At 41.1% G+C, this 21967-nt stretch overlaps 1 protein-coding gene across 1 annotated transcript in view; it reads right to left on the reverse strand.

The window, feature by feature from the left end:
• Positions 1 to 21967, reverse strand: part of FYB2 (FYN binding protein 2) — a 121718-nt gene that overhangs the window by 34097 nt on the left and 65654 nt on the right. The window contains exons 5-9 of the mRNA XM_059135254.1: positions 21208 to 21308; positions 10888 to 10922; positions 8274 to 8305; positions 3629 to 3737; positions 907 to 1066 (exon numbers count right to left, since the gene is read on the reverse strand). Coding sequence (XP_058991237.1) covers positions 907 to 1066; positions 3629 to 3737; positions 8274 to 8305; positions 10888 to 10922; positions 21208 to 21308 — 437 coding nt within the window. The remainder of the gene's footprint in view (positions 1 to 906; positions 1067 to 3628; positions 3738 to 8273; positions 8306 to 10887; positions 10923 to 21207; positions 21309 to 21967) is intronic.

The raw sequence follows: 21967 nt of genomic DNA on the forward strand, positions 1-21967 counted from the left end.
GGTCTCTGATCACATGGTACCCACCGTGTACCATGGGAGACAAACACGTACCCCATGTATTATAATGTAAGGTATGCTATACTTTTTTTTAGAGAAGGAAATAAATGAAGAGAACAAACAGTTAGTGATCACATGAAATATACAGTTTACAAACATTGACAAATAGCCCTGGAAAATAATATCAACCCCATTTGTACATGAAGCCCTGTAAGTTTTCTAAGATGATGGGCTTAGTATATAGGGTCCCAGAAATGCTTAACTGTAAAGCCTAATATGGAGATGCGGTCACTTGGTTGCTGTTTCAGTGCCACAGAAACAGAAAGAGTGAGGAATTGTGGTCCCTGGGGAGCAGGGAAGAGGAGGATGGATGGAGGTAAGGGGGACCTCAGAAGAAGTGACTTCTCAGATAGAACTTAAAGGATGTCTAGGACTTCAGCAGGTAGAGAATTCCAGACAGAGATCAGGTGAAATTACAGGGACATTTAAGCACTTAAGACAGGATATGCAGAATACAGCAGAGTATACAGGGAAGGACCTGCGAGGCAAGGATGTGGCCAATTAGCCCAGAGGCATATTTTAAGGGACCTGGAGTTCATCTTATGATCACTGCATATTTATTCTTCTTATAACTGATTAGTAACACATGAAATGTCAGTGGTCTGCCATGGCTTATTGGGCTGCAGTGGTATCTGTTTTCTTTGTGTAACCAATACCTATTTCTCTCTGGTCTTCTACTTCTAAATCCAGTGCTCTTTCCATGACTGCACAACTGCCTCATGAGCGTAAGTTTCCTGGCACATAATAAATGTTCAATAAATATTTATAAAAGAAAGTAACATCTTAGACACCCACAACTTGTAAATCATGTGATGACGGTGAACAGAACCAGGAAGAAAGGCAACTCACAGTGGCCTAGGGAGTGCCTGGCCAGCTTCGGGTCTTGGAGGCAGGCCTTTGTCTGGGTGGCATCGCTCACAGGGCCCTGCTTCCTGGGCAGCATGCTCCTGCGGCCTCCGAGGACTTTCATCACCTGCTTTCTTCCCAGCATCCCTCCACGCGTGGCCCCCTAAACACACGCAATAGGGAGAGTGCTATAGAGCTCTGACTTACCTGCTCCATTGCCCACTTACTTGTGCTTTTCTTCCGTAATTCGTGCTTCACAGACAGCAAGGACTTATTGTGGTACTGAACGCAGTCCCCCTAGACAAAGTTTCACAAGGATGCACACCAAGTCTTTGGGTCACCTCTGAACGGCCACCGAATGCCCGGGGGAGGCAGCCCCACAGGAGGCCGCAGCATGTAACAGAGAATGTTCTTCAAATATCTTATCTCACCTCATCTCCAGGACCCCCCCCCCCACTGGGAAAATATCACTAGACCACATGATAAAGAGTTTTGAAAGGTTAAATAACAGGTCTCCAAATCCTCTGGTTTCCTAGCCAGTAGTCTACTAAGACAGAACTTGAGCCCTGTGCTCTTGACCACCAAGGGGGGGCTGTGTTCCATTCACCTGATAGTTCTTCTGGCCCCCTGCCATTCTGTTCCTCTGTACTTCCTTTCCCACTCCCTCTCTGCAGTGTTGGTCAGACATGAATGCTGAGTTCCGGAGATAGAGAGACACCATGGGCACGGTGGCCTACACACTGATCACGGAGACAAGACACACAAACCTTAAGGTACCACGTGGCAAGGGCCGTTTGCAGCTGTGTTGTTCTCTGAGACAGAAACGGAGGAGGGGAGGTCCTTTCTCTCTGCTGGGAGACAGGGTGGAGGAAGACTTCCAGAGCAGATCTTATTAAAGAGTACTTTAAAATGAAAGGAAGAGATGGACCAAGGAGATAAAGGGACAAATCAGCACGAGCAAACGCATGGGTATCTGGAGAAGTTAGGGTCCTCAGACGGGTGTACAGAAGCTGATGCTGAGGGAAGACTGGAAGGGACAGGTTGAAAAGACGAGTGAGAAAGATGTGACAGAATGAGGCTGAGTAAATGCAGGGTCTTGTGTGCAAGGTTCAATGGGGGCCTCACTGAACCCCAGGCAGCAATCGGAGCAGATGTGCATTTCAGAAAGCTCTGGATGGATTTCCGGAATAGACACCGGAAACCAAGGGGAATTACAGCCTTTCTGGCTATTTATCAGATGGCGATAGGAGAGAGATTATCGTCCTTCCGATGGCAAGTGGACAGGAGCACTGACTATGACAATATATCTGAAAGCAGTCGGAAGAAGCCGAAGTACTTAACAGTTATAAAGTATGGGATTTCCTGAGCTCTTGATGTGGTCTGGACAAACTAAAAGGAGGGGCATTTTTTCAAGTCACACAGCCAAGAATCAATTTTTTAATGGGGAAAAATGACAAAGTAATAAGTCAGAGTTTCACATAAATGCAGTGACTGCCTTCCTTCACTGTGGCCCCTAATAAGGCTGTGTGTGGGTTCCCCTTGTCCTGTCCTTGGGAATGCTTCCTAGGGTCAGTTTGAATTTGTATCTACTGATGTTCCATTTACACCTGACCCCAAATAGCACTGCCCAGCTACGCCACGCACTATTTTTACCTAACATAATCCAAATCACCTACAACAATTTCCAAAACTCAAATCCACATCAAAGAGCAGGAATATGTCCCTTTGGTTGCAGCCTGGCTCTTGTCAAATGGCCAGCACTGATAAAGAACATATCCCTGCTTTTCTCTTTCATGGTTAATGTCCATAACTGTGACTTCCCCTTTATCTTTCTCATGGTCCTGATAACCCCTTTCTGATCTCTGGCCCCATCACCCACTTATGGCCTTGTCTGCTCTCTGGCTTCAGGATGCAATGCCCCTTCCCTAACTCCGGCCTGCCCACCAGTTCAGGCCCACAAACACCACCAAGCTGCTTGATTTTCCCAAGCCCTGCAGCTGGGACTGGAGCAATCTGATATTCTACGATAGGCACAACTCAAACAGGTTTTCAGAATGTTGTGAGCATTACTAGCAGCACTGGTGATATCGATAATTTAAGCCTCTGACCACTCTAGTTGTTCTGAGGGGGACAATGTCAATTGATTGGATAGGAGTATACACATGAATCTAGTATTTACTAATAAGTAATAATTAAGAATACCTTACATTTTTATGGTATCTCATGGTCTACAAAGCACTTTCACATACATTATCTTATCCACATAAACCAGACAGAATCAGGGTGGGACTGCGGATGGTAATTGAGTAGGGATGATTTGTTCTTCTATTACAGATGAAATGACTGAGCTCAGAGGTAAGTTGTTCTTCTAAGTAGGGCCCTCAAGCACACACCTTAAGGAGGCCCTCCTTCTGGGGCTGTTCAATTGCAGGGTACAACACCCAAATGAGTGTCTATGTTTTGTCCTCTGGATGCCTTGCTGAACTCATACTAGACCCAGCCCCACCCCTAAGGCCTGCTTCATGGCTAAAAAGTAGACACCTGAGGCTAGAGCTCAGTGTTACTGTCAAGTTCATTTCTTTGAGAAAACACCCAACACCCCAGGGTCTTCTGATGCTCTCTGTAGAGAGCTGCTGTCTCAGGCTCTAAAAAGTCACTCCATGAAATACTCCCATGATACCCCTGGACTTTTACTGTTTGGCCCTGAACCCTAGAACACTGATACCTTGAAAAGATGACTTGAAGGTAAATCTTTTTGTGGTTTTTGAGGTTGCAATTCACATGGCTCTTTTTCCTTCTCCTTTTTATCTTCATCTTCATCTTCATATTTAGGGCTTAGATGTGAAGAGATAACAAGGGAAAAGTGAGGTTTAGAGTGTTTAGATCATAGTGTACTACCCAATCCTAAAAGAAAGGAATGGAAAAAGTGAATGTAAACAGCTGAATAGTTCCTCTTCTCTCCCTACCTTCTTCTAAGATGAGGATCAGGTCACCCATTAGATCATTTCACTGAGTTTCTACCCTCTCCAATCAATGCCAGAAGGAATCCCTGCTTAAAATCTCCTAGCAACTCCCCATTGCCTGTAGGCTAAAATATAAACCCATCGTGATGTGGTTGCAATCTTTCTTTCCAACCCCACCTCCCTCTACTCCTTCCCTCAACTTTTGCTCTAGACTCACATTCCCCAAACCAACCATCCTTGTTTGAGCAACTCTCCCTTTTTAGTTGCCATTTCCCTTGACAGACATGCCTTCTGCATCTTGCTGGCGAACATCAAACCCTTCTCAATTTGTCTGAATCATCTTACTTCTGAGAGTCCTTCCCTGATTCTCCCAGTCATACCTTCTTATCTGCTGCCCCAACACTTTGTCCTTCTATTTGTATTATAAAACACTGTTTATGGATCAGCCTCCAGTTCTTCCAATTGCCTTGTAAACGAACAATCAACTTATAAAGCGGCAGAGCTCCACTATTTCTGTATGTATTCCTAGCACCAATGCTGTGTGATCTAGAGTAGCAACAGCATGGGGCCTGGCAGGTACTCAGACAGTCTTCCCTAAGGAAATGAAGGACCACCACGCACCACAGCTGCATTGGACAGAGTATGAGAGAGAGGCAAGGTGGACAGTGTCAGGAGAAACCTGAGGTCCGAGGAGAGAATGAATGCGGAGGAGTCATCAACTCGGAGATGAGGACTTCTGTTCTGGCACAGTGAACTAGACTTACAACCACATTCATACGGAAGGCAGAAAAAGAGGAGCCCTCAAAGAAACTCAGAAGAGGAGGTCAACAAGAGAGGAAAAGCACCAGAGACAGTACTGTTCTGAAAGACAATGGAAAGAATTGTCAGGAGTTTCATTCATTCACGTAATTACTGAGCACCGTGCCCACCAGTAAGGCCATCTGCCAGTTCCATGATGATCAGGGGCGGTGGGGGAGGGCTGGCTTCTTCTTCTTCTTTTTTTTTTTTTTCTTAAAGATTTTATTTATTTGACAGAGGGAGAGAGATCACAAGCAGGCAGAGCAGCAGGCAGAGAGAGAAGGGGAAGCAGGCTCCCCGCTGAGCAGAGCCCAATGAGGGACTCGATCCCAGGACCCTGAGATCATGACCCTGGCCAAAGGCAGAGACTTAACCCACTGCACCACCCAGGCACCCCAGGAGGGCTGGCTTCTAATCTCCACTATATATCCCTCTTTCTGCGAGTCCATGGTTAACCTTTAAAAAAAAATCATATTTTCTTATTCATAAATGAAAGGTCACAATGCCAATGTCCATGGTTGCCAGGAGAATGAAATGTGAGAAAAATGTTGAAAGCTCAGCATTGTTCAGAGTACATAATGGACCTGCAATAATTGTTGGGATCCTTGTCTTCATGGAAGCATTTGCTGTGTTAGAATTACCCAGTTCTTATTCCCCATTGCACATTGTTGGTATTTCTCCTAAAACATAAATCCTTGTTGATGTACATGCCCTTGGTAATCCATCTTATCTTGTCAGGTCTTATCCAGTAACTTATAACTGGATCTCTATAAGTAATTATCAAATTAAATTCAATATGGTGACTTCTAGGAATACTATGAGGCGATGGAGTACGTTATCTCTGCTTTGAAACTCTTTGTGGCTCCCCCTGACCTAGAATATAAAGTCTAAATCTGTGCTCTCCACCTGCGGCCACTGTCCATGTATGGATATTGTGCATTTGAAATGTATCCGGTCTAGACTGAGCTATAAGTATAACATATATTTGGATCTTGAAGAATTAGAGAAAAAAGACTATAAAATACCTCAGTAATAGTTATTATATTGATTACATGTCAAAATGACAATATTTTGGGGCGCCTGGGTGGCTCAGTGGGTTAAGCCGCTTCCTTCGGCTCAGGTCATGATCTCAGGGTCCTGGGATCAAGTCCCACATCGGGCTTTCTGCTCAGCGAGGAGCCTGCTTCCCTCTCTCTCTCTCTCTCTGCCTGCCTCTCTGTCTACTTGTGATTTCTCTCTGTCAAATAAATAAATAAAATCTTTAAAAAAAATGACAATATTTTGGATACACTGGGATTAATAAAACACATAATTAATTTCACCTGTTTCTTTTCACATTTTAAAATTTAATTTAATGTTATGTTAGTCACCATACAGTATGTCATTAGTTTTTGATGTAGTGTTCCACGATTCACTGTTTGCATATAAACCCCAGTGCTCCATGCAATCCATGCCCTCCTTAATACCCACCACCAGGTTCACCCATCCTCCACCCTCTTCCCCTCCAAAACCCTCAATTTCTTTCTTGGAGTCTACAGCCTCTCCTGGTTCATCTCCCTCTTTGATTCCCCCTCATTTTTCTCTTCCTTATCCTAATGCCCTGCATGCTTTTCCTTGTGTTCCACAAATAAGTGAAGCCATCTGATAACTGACTTTCTTTGCTTGACTTATTTCATTTAGCATAATCTCCTCCAGTCCTGTCCAAGTTGATGCAAAAGCTGGGTTTCCTTTTTACTTTTTAACATTTGGCTACTAGAAAAATTTTAAATGACATCTGTGCTTTACCTTACAGTTCCATTGGACGGAGCTGGTCTCATTGTAAATTAGGGGGTGCAGGCCCTCCTGGACCCAGCTCTGCATACTCCCTGTGGCTTTGTTCCTTCTGCTTCCACACTGCACTTCATGCTCATGCATGATCCCTGTTTGGGGAGTCCTTGACCGACCTCATGTATTTGCTCAAACTTTTCTTTATGCCTGGAACAATCATTACAACAACTCCTATAGGTCTTTTAAAGATTGAATTCAGCTGTCAACTCTTCAAGACAGTATGCCTGGAGCCTCATCTCTGTGTTCCTACAACTACTTATCACTGATTATATTGTAACTTCCTACTAAGATGATCATTTCCCCCCGCTCCAAATAGCCCCTTTCCCCCATCCATTCTAGCCTCCTTGCCCATCTGGAACCAAGGGCAGAGAATATACTCCATTCATTTTTGTATCTCAGAATCTAGCAGCATCTGAGAGAGTAAAATCTCAATAAACGCTGAATTAACCATGTGACATGTACCTTTCAAGCACCCAGCACCACGCTAGATGCTAGAGGGCAGATACAGGGCGGGGTGGGGGGCATGAATCGAGGCAGACCAGAACTCAAGGACAAACATGAAACATGGTTTCCCTCATGATCCACTGCTTAAGTGTTTAACCTCAGCCAGGGAATTCTGATACTTGCCTCTCTAGACTTCACCAACCATGTTTCCTCTAATGCATTAAAAGTAACTCCAGGACATGGGGGCTTAAGTGGGTACGAGAAGAATAAATGAAGGAAGATGGGATTGGGAGGGAGACAAACCATAAGAGACTCTTAATCTCACAAAACAAACTGAGGGTTGCTGGGGGGAGGGGGTTTGGGAGAAGGGGGTGGTATTATGGACATTGGGGAGGGTATGTGCTTTGGTGAGTGCTGTGAAGTGTGTAAACCTGGTGATTCACAGACCTGTACCACTGGGGATAAAAATACATGTTTAAAAAAAAATAAAAAATTATATTAAAAAAAAAAATAAAAAGTGATGGTTTTGGGACAAGAAAAAAAAAAAAAGTAACTCCAGGAGAAGAATGATAGACACAGACTCTGAAGAGGGGGGTCAGAGCACAGCCTTGCCAAGGCCCTGCTTTGGACCCAGAAGTATGAGAGGTGTCAGGAACACCAAGAACGAGAAACACGGGCCCTTCTCAGAAGGAACTCACACACAAGAAGCAGGGAAGGGAAGGAGAGTCAGGATAAACTGGCACGTTAGCAAACAAATGACATGCAGTGAGGTTAGTGCAAACTTGTGTACCTTGGTGGGGGTGGGTGGGAGGGTCTGGCTACTTTTCTTTGAAGGAGGGGAATTAGGAAGGCTTCTTACAGGTGGGAATGTTTGATGCTCATTAAATATTTACTGGTTCATTAAGTTGGAATGAATTAATGAATTAAGGCAGCAAAGGCACAGAGATTTAAAACAGCATGGTGCATTTTGGAAACTAAGTCCTTTGGCAGTCACATGATGGTTATATACCTATTCGACTGTGTGATTCCCACAGGCCAGGAGCCCCTGAGGGTAGCAGCCAGGTTGCCATCACTGCTGCTCCCCCAGTGGTTAGCAAGTGGCTGGCCCATGCTGGAGACTCAGTAAGTGTTTACCAATGAGGGTGGTGTGGCCTAGAACAAGGCAGGAGGGAAAGGCCAGGCAGGACCCTTGAGTACCTTCTCTGTACCAGGCACCTCACTAGGCACTGGGGAAGCTGGACCAGCTCAGTGTCTGCAAGCATAGCTGACCCATCTAAGAAAACTGGTTCAGTCAACAGAGGTTGGACTAACGCTTTAACATTTGAAGATAAAACTCACCTAAGTTCTTGATGGAGACCATTCTTCCTAGGCTGAAAGTAAAGAGGAAAATGGTCATTTTCATAAATCAATCCAAACCATGCCTTTGATGTGTGATTACAGATCATTAGAGACTTGACCAGAAGACCAGACAGGTGAGGTCTCAGGATGGAGCAAAGGTAGACACGGACAACAGAAACTTCCAGAAACCCTGGCCGGTGGAACTGAAGGTCAGTTTAAAAGGAAAAGCAGCATGCCAGAGGGAATGTATAATCTAACTTAGAAGTATAAATTGTTTTCTGCATGCTGTTCCAGGAACATGTTTGCAGAATAAAGCTTTCCATCATTTGGGGAAATACATACTTGGGCTATCAGAGCAATGTTTCAGTGGGCAGAGTCAGTAACACAAATGTGTAAGTCATGCTGGGAATTCTCCCTGGCTGGTCACACACCCCCTGATCCCAAATTTACTCCCAGACAATCTAGATTTGGTTCCATTAAGATTATGTCCCAGTGACCACAACGTTACTCTTTGATTCAGTCATCACATAGATCTGACTCATTATTTTGAATCTAGACAACAATGTTGAAGAAAACAGAAAATAGCTAAGCCTTGAACATGCTGTGACCAAGACCAGCCTAAAAGCTCATTTGCCCTCCTTTGAGGAGGGCCCCGCAGGCCTTCACTCAGGGACGATTAGTTCTTATCTCCCGTATAATTCTAACAACATGGATGGTAGAGTGACAGGTCAGATGGACCCCTGCTACATTACTGACAGGTTGCTGAACCTCTCTAAGCCTCCAGTCCTCACCTATAAGAGGCAAGTTGTGATACTAGCTCACCGGGAAACATGGAGGATGAAGTGCCCCACCTTTGCACAAGTGCCTGAAATGCAACAAGATCTTGGTACAGAATTACCCATGTGAAAGACTCCCTGCTCAACACAAAGATATTGATAGAGAAGTCGAAACTGTCAGAGAACAGGAAATAATGACAGCAGACAGACTTGGTTTGGTGGAAAGACAGCTAACTCTGAACACCTGAGAAAGACCTAACATCATCTTTATTTTTCTTTTTTTTTTTTTTAAGATTTAGCACAAGTAGGCAGAGAGGCAGGCAGAGGGAGAGGGAGAAGCAGGCTCCCGCTGAGCAGAGAGCCCGATGTGGGGCTCGATCCCAGGACCCTGAGATTATGACCTGAGCGGAAGGCAGACACTTAACTGAATGAACCCCCCAGGCACCCTAAGGAACTAGCAGCATCTTATAAAGAAGAGCTTGAACTGTAGCTGTTCAATCCCTTATGTTACAGAGGATTCCACATCATGAAGACAGAGTAAGATCAGATTCCACCTGCCGAGACAAGAACACGGAGATGAACGCAATACATGTCTGAAAGTTAAGATTTAAAATTTAAAAATATATTTTAAAATTTTAAAGGAGTCTACTGGAGATTCTCTCTCTTTTTCTCCCTCTTCCTCCCCCCCCACCATCTCTCTCTCTCTCTCAAATAAATACATGTTTTTAAAACATGTTAAAAATACTTTTGTGTTTTTTTTTCCCTTTGAATGGGATAAACTCTAGTTATTTACAGAGTTTACTTGTACAGAAAAGTTTATTATTTTGGAGATATTGCCAGATAATTGAAGCATTTTAATAGAATGTTTCTACTTTCATTAATAAGAATAATCATTTATAGTTTTCTAGCTAGAAAGTGTACCACAAATGAACAGGCCTTTCCAGTAGGTGTAAGAAAACAAGCAGAAAGATGAAAGATCTGGACGAAATGAACTCTGTGTGAAAAAAGTGACCTTCATTGACCGAGCTGAAACATGAGGGGAGGCCCTGCTGTGTGCCAGGCTCTGTACTGGGAGCTTAGCTACTTTGAGTTCTCTCAGCAACTCAGTGAAACAAGTACAAACCCCCTTATTTATTGAGCATCTACTACAGCAAATGCGGTCACCACAGGGCATCTGCTTCCTGCCCTCGCAGAGAAGACGCCATTTTCCAGAAGACCCAGCAGGAGCCCAGAGAGGCAAAATGTCTGGGAAAGGTACGGGCATTTACCATCACACGGGTTCCCTGAATTTACCTCACTCTCGTTTCCATAATGACCCAGACGTGGATACTTCTACTATCTCTATCCTACAGGTGAGGAAATGGAGGTTTGAGATCACAGGGTCAGGTGCTGGGACTGGGGCCAGCAGGGACTCTGCTTGGGCTCTAATGAAGTGGCTCCAAGGGGCACTTTGCACTGGGCTTACCAGGAGCCAGAAAATGTGCCTTCAGAGGGCGGGCCATCCTCCCGAAAGCGCAGGAGGTACAAATTTGGCTTGGGCCACAGCACTCCCCTCTTTGAAGGGACCGTTATTAAAGGCCAGCTGATGCTGTTCGCCACAGATAACAGGCCGGGAGTGGATTAGGGCCAGCTTCTCCCTCCCTCCTCCCCACACCACTTTTTCTATCTCTGTTATTACAGGCGACAGAATCTTAGCAGCTGGAGTCTTGGAAAAGCCTCAGGAATTGGGAGAAAACTGAAAACAAAGACCTCCCTCCTGGCTCCTAAAAGAAACCACTCTACCGTCAATTCTGCATACCTGTTGTAGTTATGAAGTTGGTAAAAAGAGGGAACAATACCTTTTGGGGTTCTTCAATTTCGACTTCATAAGTTGCTAAAATAAACATGAAAAAAAAAATGATGTCAGAGGCCGTTTATTCACCCATTTCTTACAGCACCCAGGATTCAAGCAATTACGCAGGATGGCAGAGTTCAGTTTTCTCAGCCTCCGGAAAATGGAACGGTGTGAGGCTTTGTCTGTGTGGGGAGTTGTCGGGTCACTGACCATGGCTTTTTATCTCTGTGGGGATTTCCAGGATGGAATGTATGATCAGTGAAAACATGTGAAACAATTTTCAGTTTCCTGTTTCAGTAAATAGATATACATACTCCATGCTGAAGAGACAGCGCTGAAATTTAGTGGTTTGCAGTCAGAAGGGGAACATGAAAGGGAAAGGAGAGGAAAAAAGCCCCCCTCCAAAAAAGAAAAAAAAGGAAAAAAAAAAAGCCTAGATCCCACTTCAACAAAATGAACTCCACAGCACACTCACAAGTGTTTTTGTTCCTTAACTGTTTTGTTTCCCTAGCACAGCTTGAAAAGAGGAGACTGGCCACCAACTGAGGTTTGAGTTCCTTTTGGATTTTTTTCTGATTGTTCTGTGGATTTTATTGAATGATGTGACACTGACCTTCATTAATAACAAACACAAGTAGTGGCAAGAATGCGGGTTCAAAGCCCAGTCCTGCCGCTTCCTACCTGAGGGATTGCAGACAAATTACTTCATTTCCTAGAGTCTCCGTTTGCTCACTTGAGAAATGCAGTCAATTAGTACCTGTCTTACACAGTTAATGGGGAGATTAAAGGAGATGATGTAAAAAAATGGGACATGCCTAGCAGAGCACCAGATATTGTATAGAAAGTGATGGGTTTTTGATAAAATTACTTATTTGACTTTTCTTTGCTGAAATGTCATCTCTAAAAGTTTCCCCCTACTGTTAATGAATATGCATGCATAATAAGTAGGACTCCCCCCTGTTTTTCTTCTCTTTCTTGCTGCTAGGTTCCTGAAGCTGTAGTTTAGAAAAGTGACCAAGAAACATGTTTTATTTTATTTTTTTTAAGTAGGCTCCATGCCCACTGTGGGGCCCAAAGCAGAGCCCAATCTCATGACCCTGAGATCAACACCTGAGCTGAGACCAAGAGTCAGATGCTTAACTAAGTGAACCAGCCAGGTTGCGTTTCAAGGTCATTGTTATTCTACACACAAAATCCATTGATAAAACGAAGGAAATCCTAGGTTTTCTATAGGCACTGCCTGCACGTGATTGCTTGACACAAAGACCTAAAATTCTCTGTGGATGATTCATAGCATGCACTTCAATGGAAGCCATTGTACACTTCTCTTTTTACTGATTTTTTAATCAAAATGTATTATTTTGCCAGTTTACTTTAAAGCCTCTGTTTAGCTATTAATACACAATGAATATTTGCTTTTGTTGCAGTTTGCTCCATATCTATTCCAAATATGGGTCTCCTTTCCAATTTTAAAAATGATAATCTCCTTCCTCAATTGAGGTATCATTCTTTGTTTTACAAAGAAATAACACATCATGATCTTTTTGCTTCTCATTGTCACCTGGGGAGAGGGGAGATATTATTCTTAGAAATGGGGAAACCAAGGCTCAGAGGAAGCTTACTTGTCAAGGCTAGTACACAAAAATACACACTGAATTAATAATGCATTCGTAACTTGATTATGATTTTTTAACAAACCAGACGTTCTCCAAAGTTTTGCCATCACAACTTGCTCCAATGGAAGGAATATAAAAGACAAAGGATTCTACCCCATGGGGTCAGGAAAGGACAGGGAATCCTATCTGGAGGATATGACCCACAGCACTGGAGCCCATTCTCTCCACTGACAGCTTTGTTCCAGCTGGGGGAAAAGGATACTCATCACAAGATGGTCCTTAGTACCCTCCAACTGCTGGCCCCATTACATGACCGCAGCTTGCAGGCTTTTTCTCCAAGTACTAACTCGCTGTGTGACCTTGGAAAACTAGGAGGCGAGAGCACTGTTACTAATAATATAAAAACAGTAATAAAAAGCAACAGCAACAAACAGGGACGCCTGGGTGGCTCAGTTGGTTAAGCAGCTGCCCTCGGCTCAGGTCATGATCCCAGCGTCCTGGGATCGAGTCCCGCATCGGGCTCCTTGCTCAGCAGGGAGCCTGCTTCTCCCTCTGCCTCTGCCTGCCTCTCTGTCTGCCTGTGCTCGCTCTCTCCCCCTCTCTCTCTGATAAATAAATAAAATCTTTAAAAAAAAAAGCAACAAACATTTTTTATACTTACAAATACTAGGAACTGTGCTACGTGTTTAAATGTATGACCTCACTTAATTCACTCAGTGATCACTACTGACACTGGCATTTCACCCATGAGGAGGCAGATGCCCAAAGAGTGAAGTAACTTGCCCAAGGTCACTCCATTAGCAAATGGCTCTCAAACTTCCTCCCAGCTACGGAATAATTCATTTGAGTGGAATATTGCCCGCGGGCACACATAAAACTTCTCTGCTTGATGTCTCGCTCAAAGTCTCCAGTACCCCTCAGGACAGCCCTAGGGCCTAGGAAGCACGGTCTGAATGGGTGGTCTAGATGACCTCTGAGGACAATTCTGCAGAACTTCCAGAACAGCCTAAATCCTGCTTACCCACATTCTATATAAAAGGGCAAAGCCTCAGAAAGGCACCCAGGATGAACTATGCACCCCAAAGGGATGGTCTTTGTTTTCCTGGCATTGTTTAAGGGACAATCTCATACAACGGTGACAGTGAAAGCTAACCACCTCATCTTTCCCCTTATTTTCCGCTTTCTCTCTCCCCGTCTCCTCCAGAAACGTAATACTTAGATTCTTCACCCTTGGTGGGCAGAGAATGAAAGAAGGATCCCCTCTGAGTTAATCTTTATAGAAGATGTGAGACTTATATTAAGATTGATTGATGGATTGGATGATTTTTATTTATGGCTATCCAACTGCTCCAACATCATGAAAGGCAATGTTTCCTCCATTAAATTTCCTTTTACAATTTTGTAAGGGAGAATATTTTTTTCTATATGCAGTTTTTCAATCCATAAATATGGTATATCTCCCCTATTTATGTAGGTTTCCTTTGAATTATTTCATCAGCAACTTGTAGTTATCAAATTTAAGTCTTGTAACATTTTGTTAAACACAAGTCAATTTCTCTTTCTTTAACTTTTGTGAATGTTGTAGTATTTTCTGATTTTAGTGTGTTCATTGCTAGCATATAGAAATGGGATTTTAAAATTCTATTTTGTATCCTGTGACCTTGTTGAACTCATTTGTTAGTTCTAAGCTTGTTTGTTTGTTTTTTTTTTTTTTTTTTTGGGTAAATTCCCTGGGATTTTCTATCTAGACAATCCTGTCATCTGCAAATAAGGGCAGTTTAATTCTTTGATTTGTATTCATTTGATTTCCTTTTCTTGACTTACTGCATTGGCTAGAAGTTCTAGCACTGTGTTGCATAGGAGTGGTAAGAGTGTACATCCCTGGGGCACCTGGGTGGCTTGATCATTAAGTGTCTGCTTTCTGCTCAGGTCACAATCCTAGGGTCCTGGGTTTGAGACCCCTGTCAGGCTCCCTGCTCAGCGGGAAGCCTGCTTCACCCTCTCCCACTCCTCCTGCTTGTATTCCCTTTATCACTGTTTCTCTCTGTCAGATAAATAAATCAAATCTTAAAAAAAAAAAAAAAAAAGTGACCATCCTGCCTAGTTCCCAGTCTCTAGGGGAAAGTATTCAATATTTCTCCATTAAGTATACTAGCTATAGGTTTTTGTTTGTTTGTTTGCAAATGCTCTTTTTTTTTCAAGTTGAGAAAGTGGCCCTCTATTCCTATTTTTCTGAGTTTTTTTTTTTAATCATAAATGGGTATTAAATTTGTCAAATGCTTTTCCTGCATAGATTGTTATGATTGTGTGATTTTTCTTCTTTAGCCTGTCAATAAAGAGTTCATTGATTGATTTTTTTGAGTGATCTTTGAATATTGAACTAGCTTTCCATCCCTAGAATAAACAGCATTCTGTTGTATAATTCCATATTACGTCTTGCTGAATTCTATTTACTAATATTTTGCAAAGAACTTTTATGACTCTGCTCCTGAAGGGTGTTAATCTGTAGTGTTCTTGTGCACTGTCTCTGTCTGGTTTGCTGTCAGGGTAATACCAGCTTCTTGAATCAGTAAGGGTTTCCTCCTGTTCCATTTTTCTTGGAAAGATTGTACAGAATTAGTGTTAATTCATTTTTAAATATTTGGCAGAATTCTCCAGTGAAATCTCCCAGGACTTTGAGATGGTCTTTTTCGGAGTTCTATTTTCTCTTAATTAATTTATTTATAAATTTTAATTGCAGTATAGTTAACATACAGTGTTTTAAGTTTTTTGTTTGTTGTTTGTTTGTTTTACTTTTAAAACTACAGATTCAATGTCCTTAACAGTTACAGCACTATCAAAATGATTTATATTGAGTGATCTGAGGTAATCTGAGTTTTTGAGGAATTCTTCCATCCTGAAGTTGTCAAATTTAGACGTGTAGATTTAGTCATAATATCCTCTTATAGTCCTTTGGAAGTCTGCAAAGTTTGTAATGATATCTTTGTTTCATTCTTGATATTGTTCGTTTGTGTCTTCTTTCTGTTTCTTTGTTAGTCTTGCTAGAGGTTTGTCAATTTTATTGATCTTTTCAAAGAACAAGCTTTTGCTTTCATTGATTTTCTCTACGCTTTTCTGTTTTTAATTTTATTTATTTCTGTTCCTAATCTTTATTCTTTCCTCCCTTCAACTTGCTTTAGATTTATTTTTCTATTCTTTTACTATGTTCTTGAGGTAGGATCTTAGGTTTAAAGATTTTCCTCTTTAATGTAAGCATTTAGTGCTATTAATTTCTCTTCTGCATTCCTTAGGCTCTGTCCCAAGGATTTTTATATGTTTTCATTTTTTGTTCAGTTCAATATGTATTTTGATTTCCTTTTAGAAACGTGGGCTTTTGTTTCGAAGTGTTTAGAGAGTTTTCTGTTATCCTTTGGTTACTGATTTCTAGCCTGATTACATTGTGGTAAAAAATACACTATGATTTCAATTTTTCAAAATGCACTGTTGTAAGGCTTAGAATAAGGTCTATCTTGTATGTGTTTATGAATGCTTGAGAGTATATATATTCTGCTCCTCGTGCACCTTCTATAGATATCAATTAGATCCTGTTGCTGATGGTGTTGCTGAATTCTTCTCTATCCTTGCTGATTTTCTGAGTAGGTGTTCTGTCAATGTGGACAGAGGGGTGTTAAAGTCTCAAACTATGAGTCCATTTGTCTATTTTTTCTTTCAGTTTGTGCTTCACATATATTATAGCTCTGGAGCTTGGTGCACACACACTTAAGATTGTTTTGTCTTCTTGATGGATTGACCCTATTATCATTACATAATATCGCTCTGCATCTCTTGTAATTTTCTTTGCTCTGAAATTTACTTTTTCAGTTATTAATATAGTCACACTAATATTCTTTAGATTAAATTTACATCTTCCAATCTCTCTCTTTCAATTGGCATATTTAGGCAATTTACATATAATGTAATTAATGCAATTACTGATATATTAGAGCTTAAATCTGGCCTTTATTTTTTATTTTCTCTTTAGGTTTTTTTTTTTTCTTTTTTTTTTTTTTGCCTCTGTGTTATATATTTCCTGCTTTCTTGTGGGTTACTTGAATATTTTTTAGAATTATTTTTTATTTACCTATAGTTTTTTGTTTTATGTTTTTTAAATATCTCACTGTATATCTGTTTTAGTGGTTCTTCCAGGGATTACACTATAAATACATGTAAATCACAGTCTACTGGTATGGACATTTTATCAGTTCATGTGAAGTATAGAAACCTTATTTCCTTCTATGTTCCTTAACACTTTCATTATAATGGTCTTATGTATTTCTCTTATACACATTTAGAACTGTATCAGATAATGTTAAGAGTTTTTGCTTCAACCATCAAACATAATTTTAAAAAAATCAAAAGAAAGAAAATATGTCATACTCACATTTGTATTCTTTCCATTTTTTCTTTCGCCTGAAGTGAAAGTCCAAAGTACTTCCTTTCATCATTTATTTTCTGTCTAGAAATCTTCCTTTAGCCATTCTTTTAGGATTGGTCTGCTAGAACAAATTATCTTAGTTTTCCTTCATCTTAGAATATCTTGATTTCCCCTTCAATCTTGAAGGATATTTTCACTGGTAATAGGATTCTGGATTGATAGTTCTTTTCTTCTTGTACTTGAAAAATGTTGTGCCAGTTTCTTCTGGCTTTCATGGTTTCTGATGAGAAATTCAGCCATTTAAATTGTTCTTCACCCGTAGGTAATGTATCATTTCTTTTACTGCTTTCAAGATTTTTACTTTTTATTTTTATTTTTAGAAGTTTGATTATGTTTTTGTGTGGTTTGGGTTATCCTGCTTGGGATTTTCTTGGCTTCTTCAATCTTTTGTTTAATGTCTTTTACCAAATTAGGAAAGTTTTCAATTTCTTCAAGTACTTTCAGTAGCATCCTCTTTCCCCCTTCTTTCCAGTACTACAATTTAAGACTTTCATTATAGTCCCATGGATCCTTGAAGCTCTGTTCATTGTTTTCCCCTGATCTGTTTTGTCCTTATTGTTAGATTGGGCAATTTCTATCATTTCTTTCAAGTTTATGAATTCTTCTATTCTCCCCATTTTGCTGTTGAGTCCATCCAGTGAGCTTTTTATTTTTCTTATTGTGTTCTTCACTTCTAAGTTTTTATTTCTTTTTCTTTACATCTTCCATTTCTTTGCAGAGGCATCCCATTTCTTCTAAAAATAGAGTGAAACTATTCTTTGTGTGCTTCAATCATGTTCATAATTGTTCACTGAAGTCTTAACAGCTGCTTTAAATTGTCTCTCAGAACACGCTAATATTTCAATTGTCTCAATGTTGTCATCTTTTGATTATCTCTTTTCATTCAAGTTTAGACTTTCTTGATTTGTGATATGATGAGTAATTTTCTGTTGAAATCTGGGCATTTTAAGTATTATCTTATGAGGCTGGATATTATTTAAACTTCTGTTTTAGTTGGCTTTTCTGGTGACAGAAATGGGATGACTTTTTTCTGTCAGCAAAGGGTACACATCTAGGTTCTCCACTTCTTGGCCTTCCAATATCCAACTGAGGGCAAGGCTCCTCACTGCTCCTGGTCAAGGGTGGGAACTCCAGTTCCCCACTCAGCTTTTGCTGATAACATCCTGGTGGTAGGAGGGCTTGTTTTTGCTCCCCATTTGTCCTACTTACTGCTGGGTAGTTGTGAAAGTCCTGATTCTCCAATGAGTCTTCTCTAATAACAGACCAACAGAGAGGAGAAGGGTACTTTTGTTGGGTGGGAGACAGGAATACAAGCTCCTCATGCGGTCTTCATTATAGGTGGAGTTTTGTTACTCCTGGAAGGGCTGAAAGTCCAAGCTTCTGACATAGCTTTCTCTGCACCACCTCAGCCAAGGGGCTGGAGTACATAACTGCAGCCTGATAAGGGTGGGTGTCTAAGATCCTCACTGATCACTGGCTGGTGGGGTAGAGCCATAGTTTTTACTGTAATGTTTGGCTAGAACAGAACAGTTATTGTCTAAGGCTTTTTGTTTTTCTAGACTGCCCCTTTTCTGGTTCTTAGGCTAGAGAGAACAATCTTTTGCTGGAGATGTTTCTGTTTGTACCCACTGGTGTTTCTGGATTGCCAGCTTCTTTGGCTCCAAGTCTGGGATATATGAGACAAGAAGAAATCCCAAGGAACTCACCTATTCTTACTTGGGTTTCTAGGTCTCTAGCTGCTATACCTTCTTATTTCTAACTTTTCAGAATCTCCCAGTTTTCGTGTGTTTGTTTCACATATGATATCCGACAGTTTTAGTTGTACTTAGCAGAAGGAATAAGGAAGAATACACATGTTCCATCCTTCCAGAAGCAGAATTTCACTTGAATTTAAATGTATTGTTTTATCAAACTCTCAGAACAAAGCCATGAAGGTGATATTATACCCACTTTTCAGATGACGACACTGAGGCTCAGATGTTATTCATCTAGTAAGTGGTATAAAGATACTTGGAAGATAAATGAAGAAAGAGTCAAGTGAATAAATACAAGTGGGGGGAAAATAGCTCAACCCCTTCTTGTTTGTTTATTGTTTTTGTTTTTTCTAACTGCATCTTGATCCTTTAAAGAGGAAGAAGGAAATGGGTGGGGACATGTGGCAGGATCCTTTTGATCCCAGACTGTAGTACTTCAGTTTCTTTAGCCCTGGTAGGTCTATTCCTATATCCCACCAAGATGTTCTCTCTGGCAAAGGACATCCTCACCACCCTCACCTGTCTCCCACCTTCCTCCCTTTCCACTACTCCATGCTCTGTTACTCTCAATTGCGTCAGTGGCTTATTTTCTGAGACCTTTCTCTTTCAGCCAAAGACACTTGCCTCTTTATGAAGTACACAAAAAATCCCTCAGTGAAAGACAAGAGAGGCTTGAGTTAGTGGCTCCTTCTTTGGGTACCTTAGGTGATTTTCCCTGGCAGGCCACTTTGAGCATTTATGACCTGGGAAGAACAAATACAGGAGTCTGGTCCAGCTTCCCACTTTTAATCCACAGCTTCATCCTACATGGAAAGGGGCCTTGCATAGGTCCAAATCCCAAGCACACCACCCCCCATGAACTGCTCTCTCTGCAGCCCATTCTGTCCTGGGACTTAGGGAAGAGACCCAAGTCTCTTGGGAGGAGCATTCTGGGGGTCTCCTGTATCCAGAAAGGGAAGATATAGGCTCCAACAAGGGCATCTAAATAGCCCTATGAGGCCTTTGCAGAAAGACATACAGTTGGAATTTAGTCCAAATAGGGCCCATGGCCTTTCTATTCAAAGGCTGGTTTATAAACCAGCAGCATCAGCACCACCAGGGAAGTTGTTAGAAATTGAGACTCTCAGGCCCAACCACACAGCTTCTGAACCAGAATATGTTAAGCAAGATCCCCAGATGATTTGTATTTTAAGTGTTAGAATTTGAGAAATCATATTCTGATGCAGGTGCCTAGATGCTCCAAGATTGGAACAATGTTGCCTTATGGGGGTAAGAAGGGACAGGAGTTGCTTGTCTTATGACTAGTATTTTATAAGCCATATGGGAGAATCGAGACTTTGCCTAGTCTAAGAGAAAGAGAGAGGGAGATTTTCCAGTAGTTCTTCAACCCTTTATTGCCTTGGGAAGGGGAGGGAAATTTCAATGGATCCTAACTCCTACCTCACAAATCTTTTATGTATGTATTCTCAGACAAATGACTTCTCCCACACTCTTCTGCTTTTTCTCCATACAATAAAGAAAATAAATCAGATGATCTCTCTCTAACCCTCCCTCCAGGGAAGCAAAGCATCCTTGAATGGGAAGCAGCATAAAACGGTGAAAACAGCATGCATCTTAGTGGCAGTCTGAGCTTATTTCTTATTATGTCTTTACCATATATTCCTCGTCTGACCTTGTACAACTCAACATCTCTGGTCCTCAGTTTCTTGTCTCAAAAAGTGGGCTAATAAAAGCTGTATCAGCAGGGATGCACACACAGAACCTACTACTGAACTGTGACCCATAGCATATGTTCACAAAATACTAATGTTTATTCCAGCACAAATGTTCATGCCTTTTGTAGAGAACCAGCTGATCCTACAGGCAGAACAAAGACACAGAAACTGTAGAAATGTTATGAGTCCCTGCTTCTTCATTTTCTTACCTGACAGGGTTTCTTTTCTTCATAGAAAGGTCTGAGCTTTGTTGGTAATACCAGAGGCGGGAAGATTTAGCTCTGAACCAATGGTCAGATCCATTAAATGAATTCTCTGCTCCTATTCAGACTAAACAGAGGGACCTAATTCTCATAGTCTGTTATCTCCCTCTCCACACACGGAGTTACCAGGGGAGTTCAAGAAAGACACCACAAGAAGAGAGATGAAATTTCTATAGGAGAAGGAAGAAAAATGGATTATCGTATCTTGATTTTCCCTCCCACATATCTACAGAAGGCAAGGCATGTAAGTAGATTGGTGAAGGAGAAAATAGAAGTGGTAGAGAGAAGGCAGCACTAGGAGTTGTGAGATAGCATTGATGCCCAACTGGATTTATTTATATTTTTAAGAGACCAGGCAGGGGAAAAAAAAAAAAAGAAATGAGATGGTAGAGCAGCATGGCTTTGAATTTTTAAACTTATAGTTAGCTAGAGGGAAAATACCATTTTTGCCACATTTTCATTCCACACAGGGTTACAATATTAATTGGCTTAGCAGACTTACAATCAGCAATTTCTTTTGCGGTGCACAGGTTAATGGAGTTGCCAGAGTGTTTCAGATATGAAATTGTTGCCTCATAATTATGTGGCTCTTCAAATTCAGCACTGAGAAGCATGGAGAAAAAGGTTACTTAAAATAAAACATTGCTTTAAACATATTTTAAAACTTTTTGTATTTTTTCTTCATTAGAGAAGTAATATATCTGACAAATATGGTGATTTAAACAGATATGGAAGACATTGCCCCTACTCTAAACATATAGAAATTCTGAAAAATACAACAACACAAAGAATTATATGAAAAATACATAACTCATCTAGAAATCAATAAAATCTCCAGGTGCCAGATATAGGGAGGAAAACAAAACTAAACATGTAAGTAAGAATTACATGCAAAGGAAAAGTGAGACAGATAAAGAAAAATCTTAATGACTGGATGGTTGAGGATTTACTTTGAGTCAGGAGTTAATTCTGAGCCACAGGCCTCATCTGAATGGGAAGCTAGAACCAAGCTATCAGCATAAAGTTCAGAGTCATAAAATGCCATTTGATCTGTAAAACAAACTGTAAAAGATATGTGTACACTTTCCCAGGGAATAACAGGGAAGCTTAGTATACATGTATGATTGCTGGAGCTAAAAGAATCACCCATGAGAAATCGGGAACTTGAAAGCCAAGTATAGGTGAGGCTCTAAATATACACTGTGTATTTCAGAGACACAGAGACAAAATGGTGCTTGTAATCTAACCACTGTAAAGTAAAT

The sequence above is a fragment of the Mustela lutreola genome, chromosome 10 (assembly GCF_030435805.1).
Source record: "Mustela lutreola isolate mMusLut2 chromosome 10, mMusLut2.pri, whole genome shotgun sequence".
NCBI lineage: Eukaryota > Metazoa > Chordata > Mammalia > Carnivora > Mustelidae > Mustela > Mustela lutreola.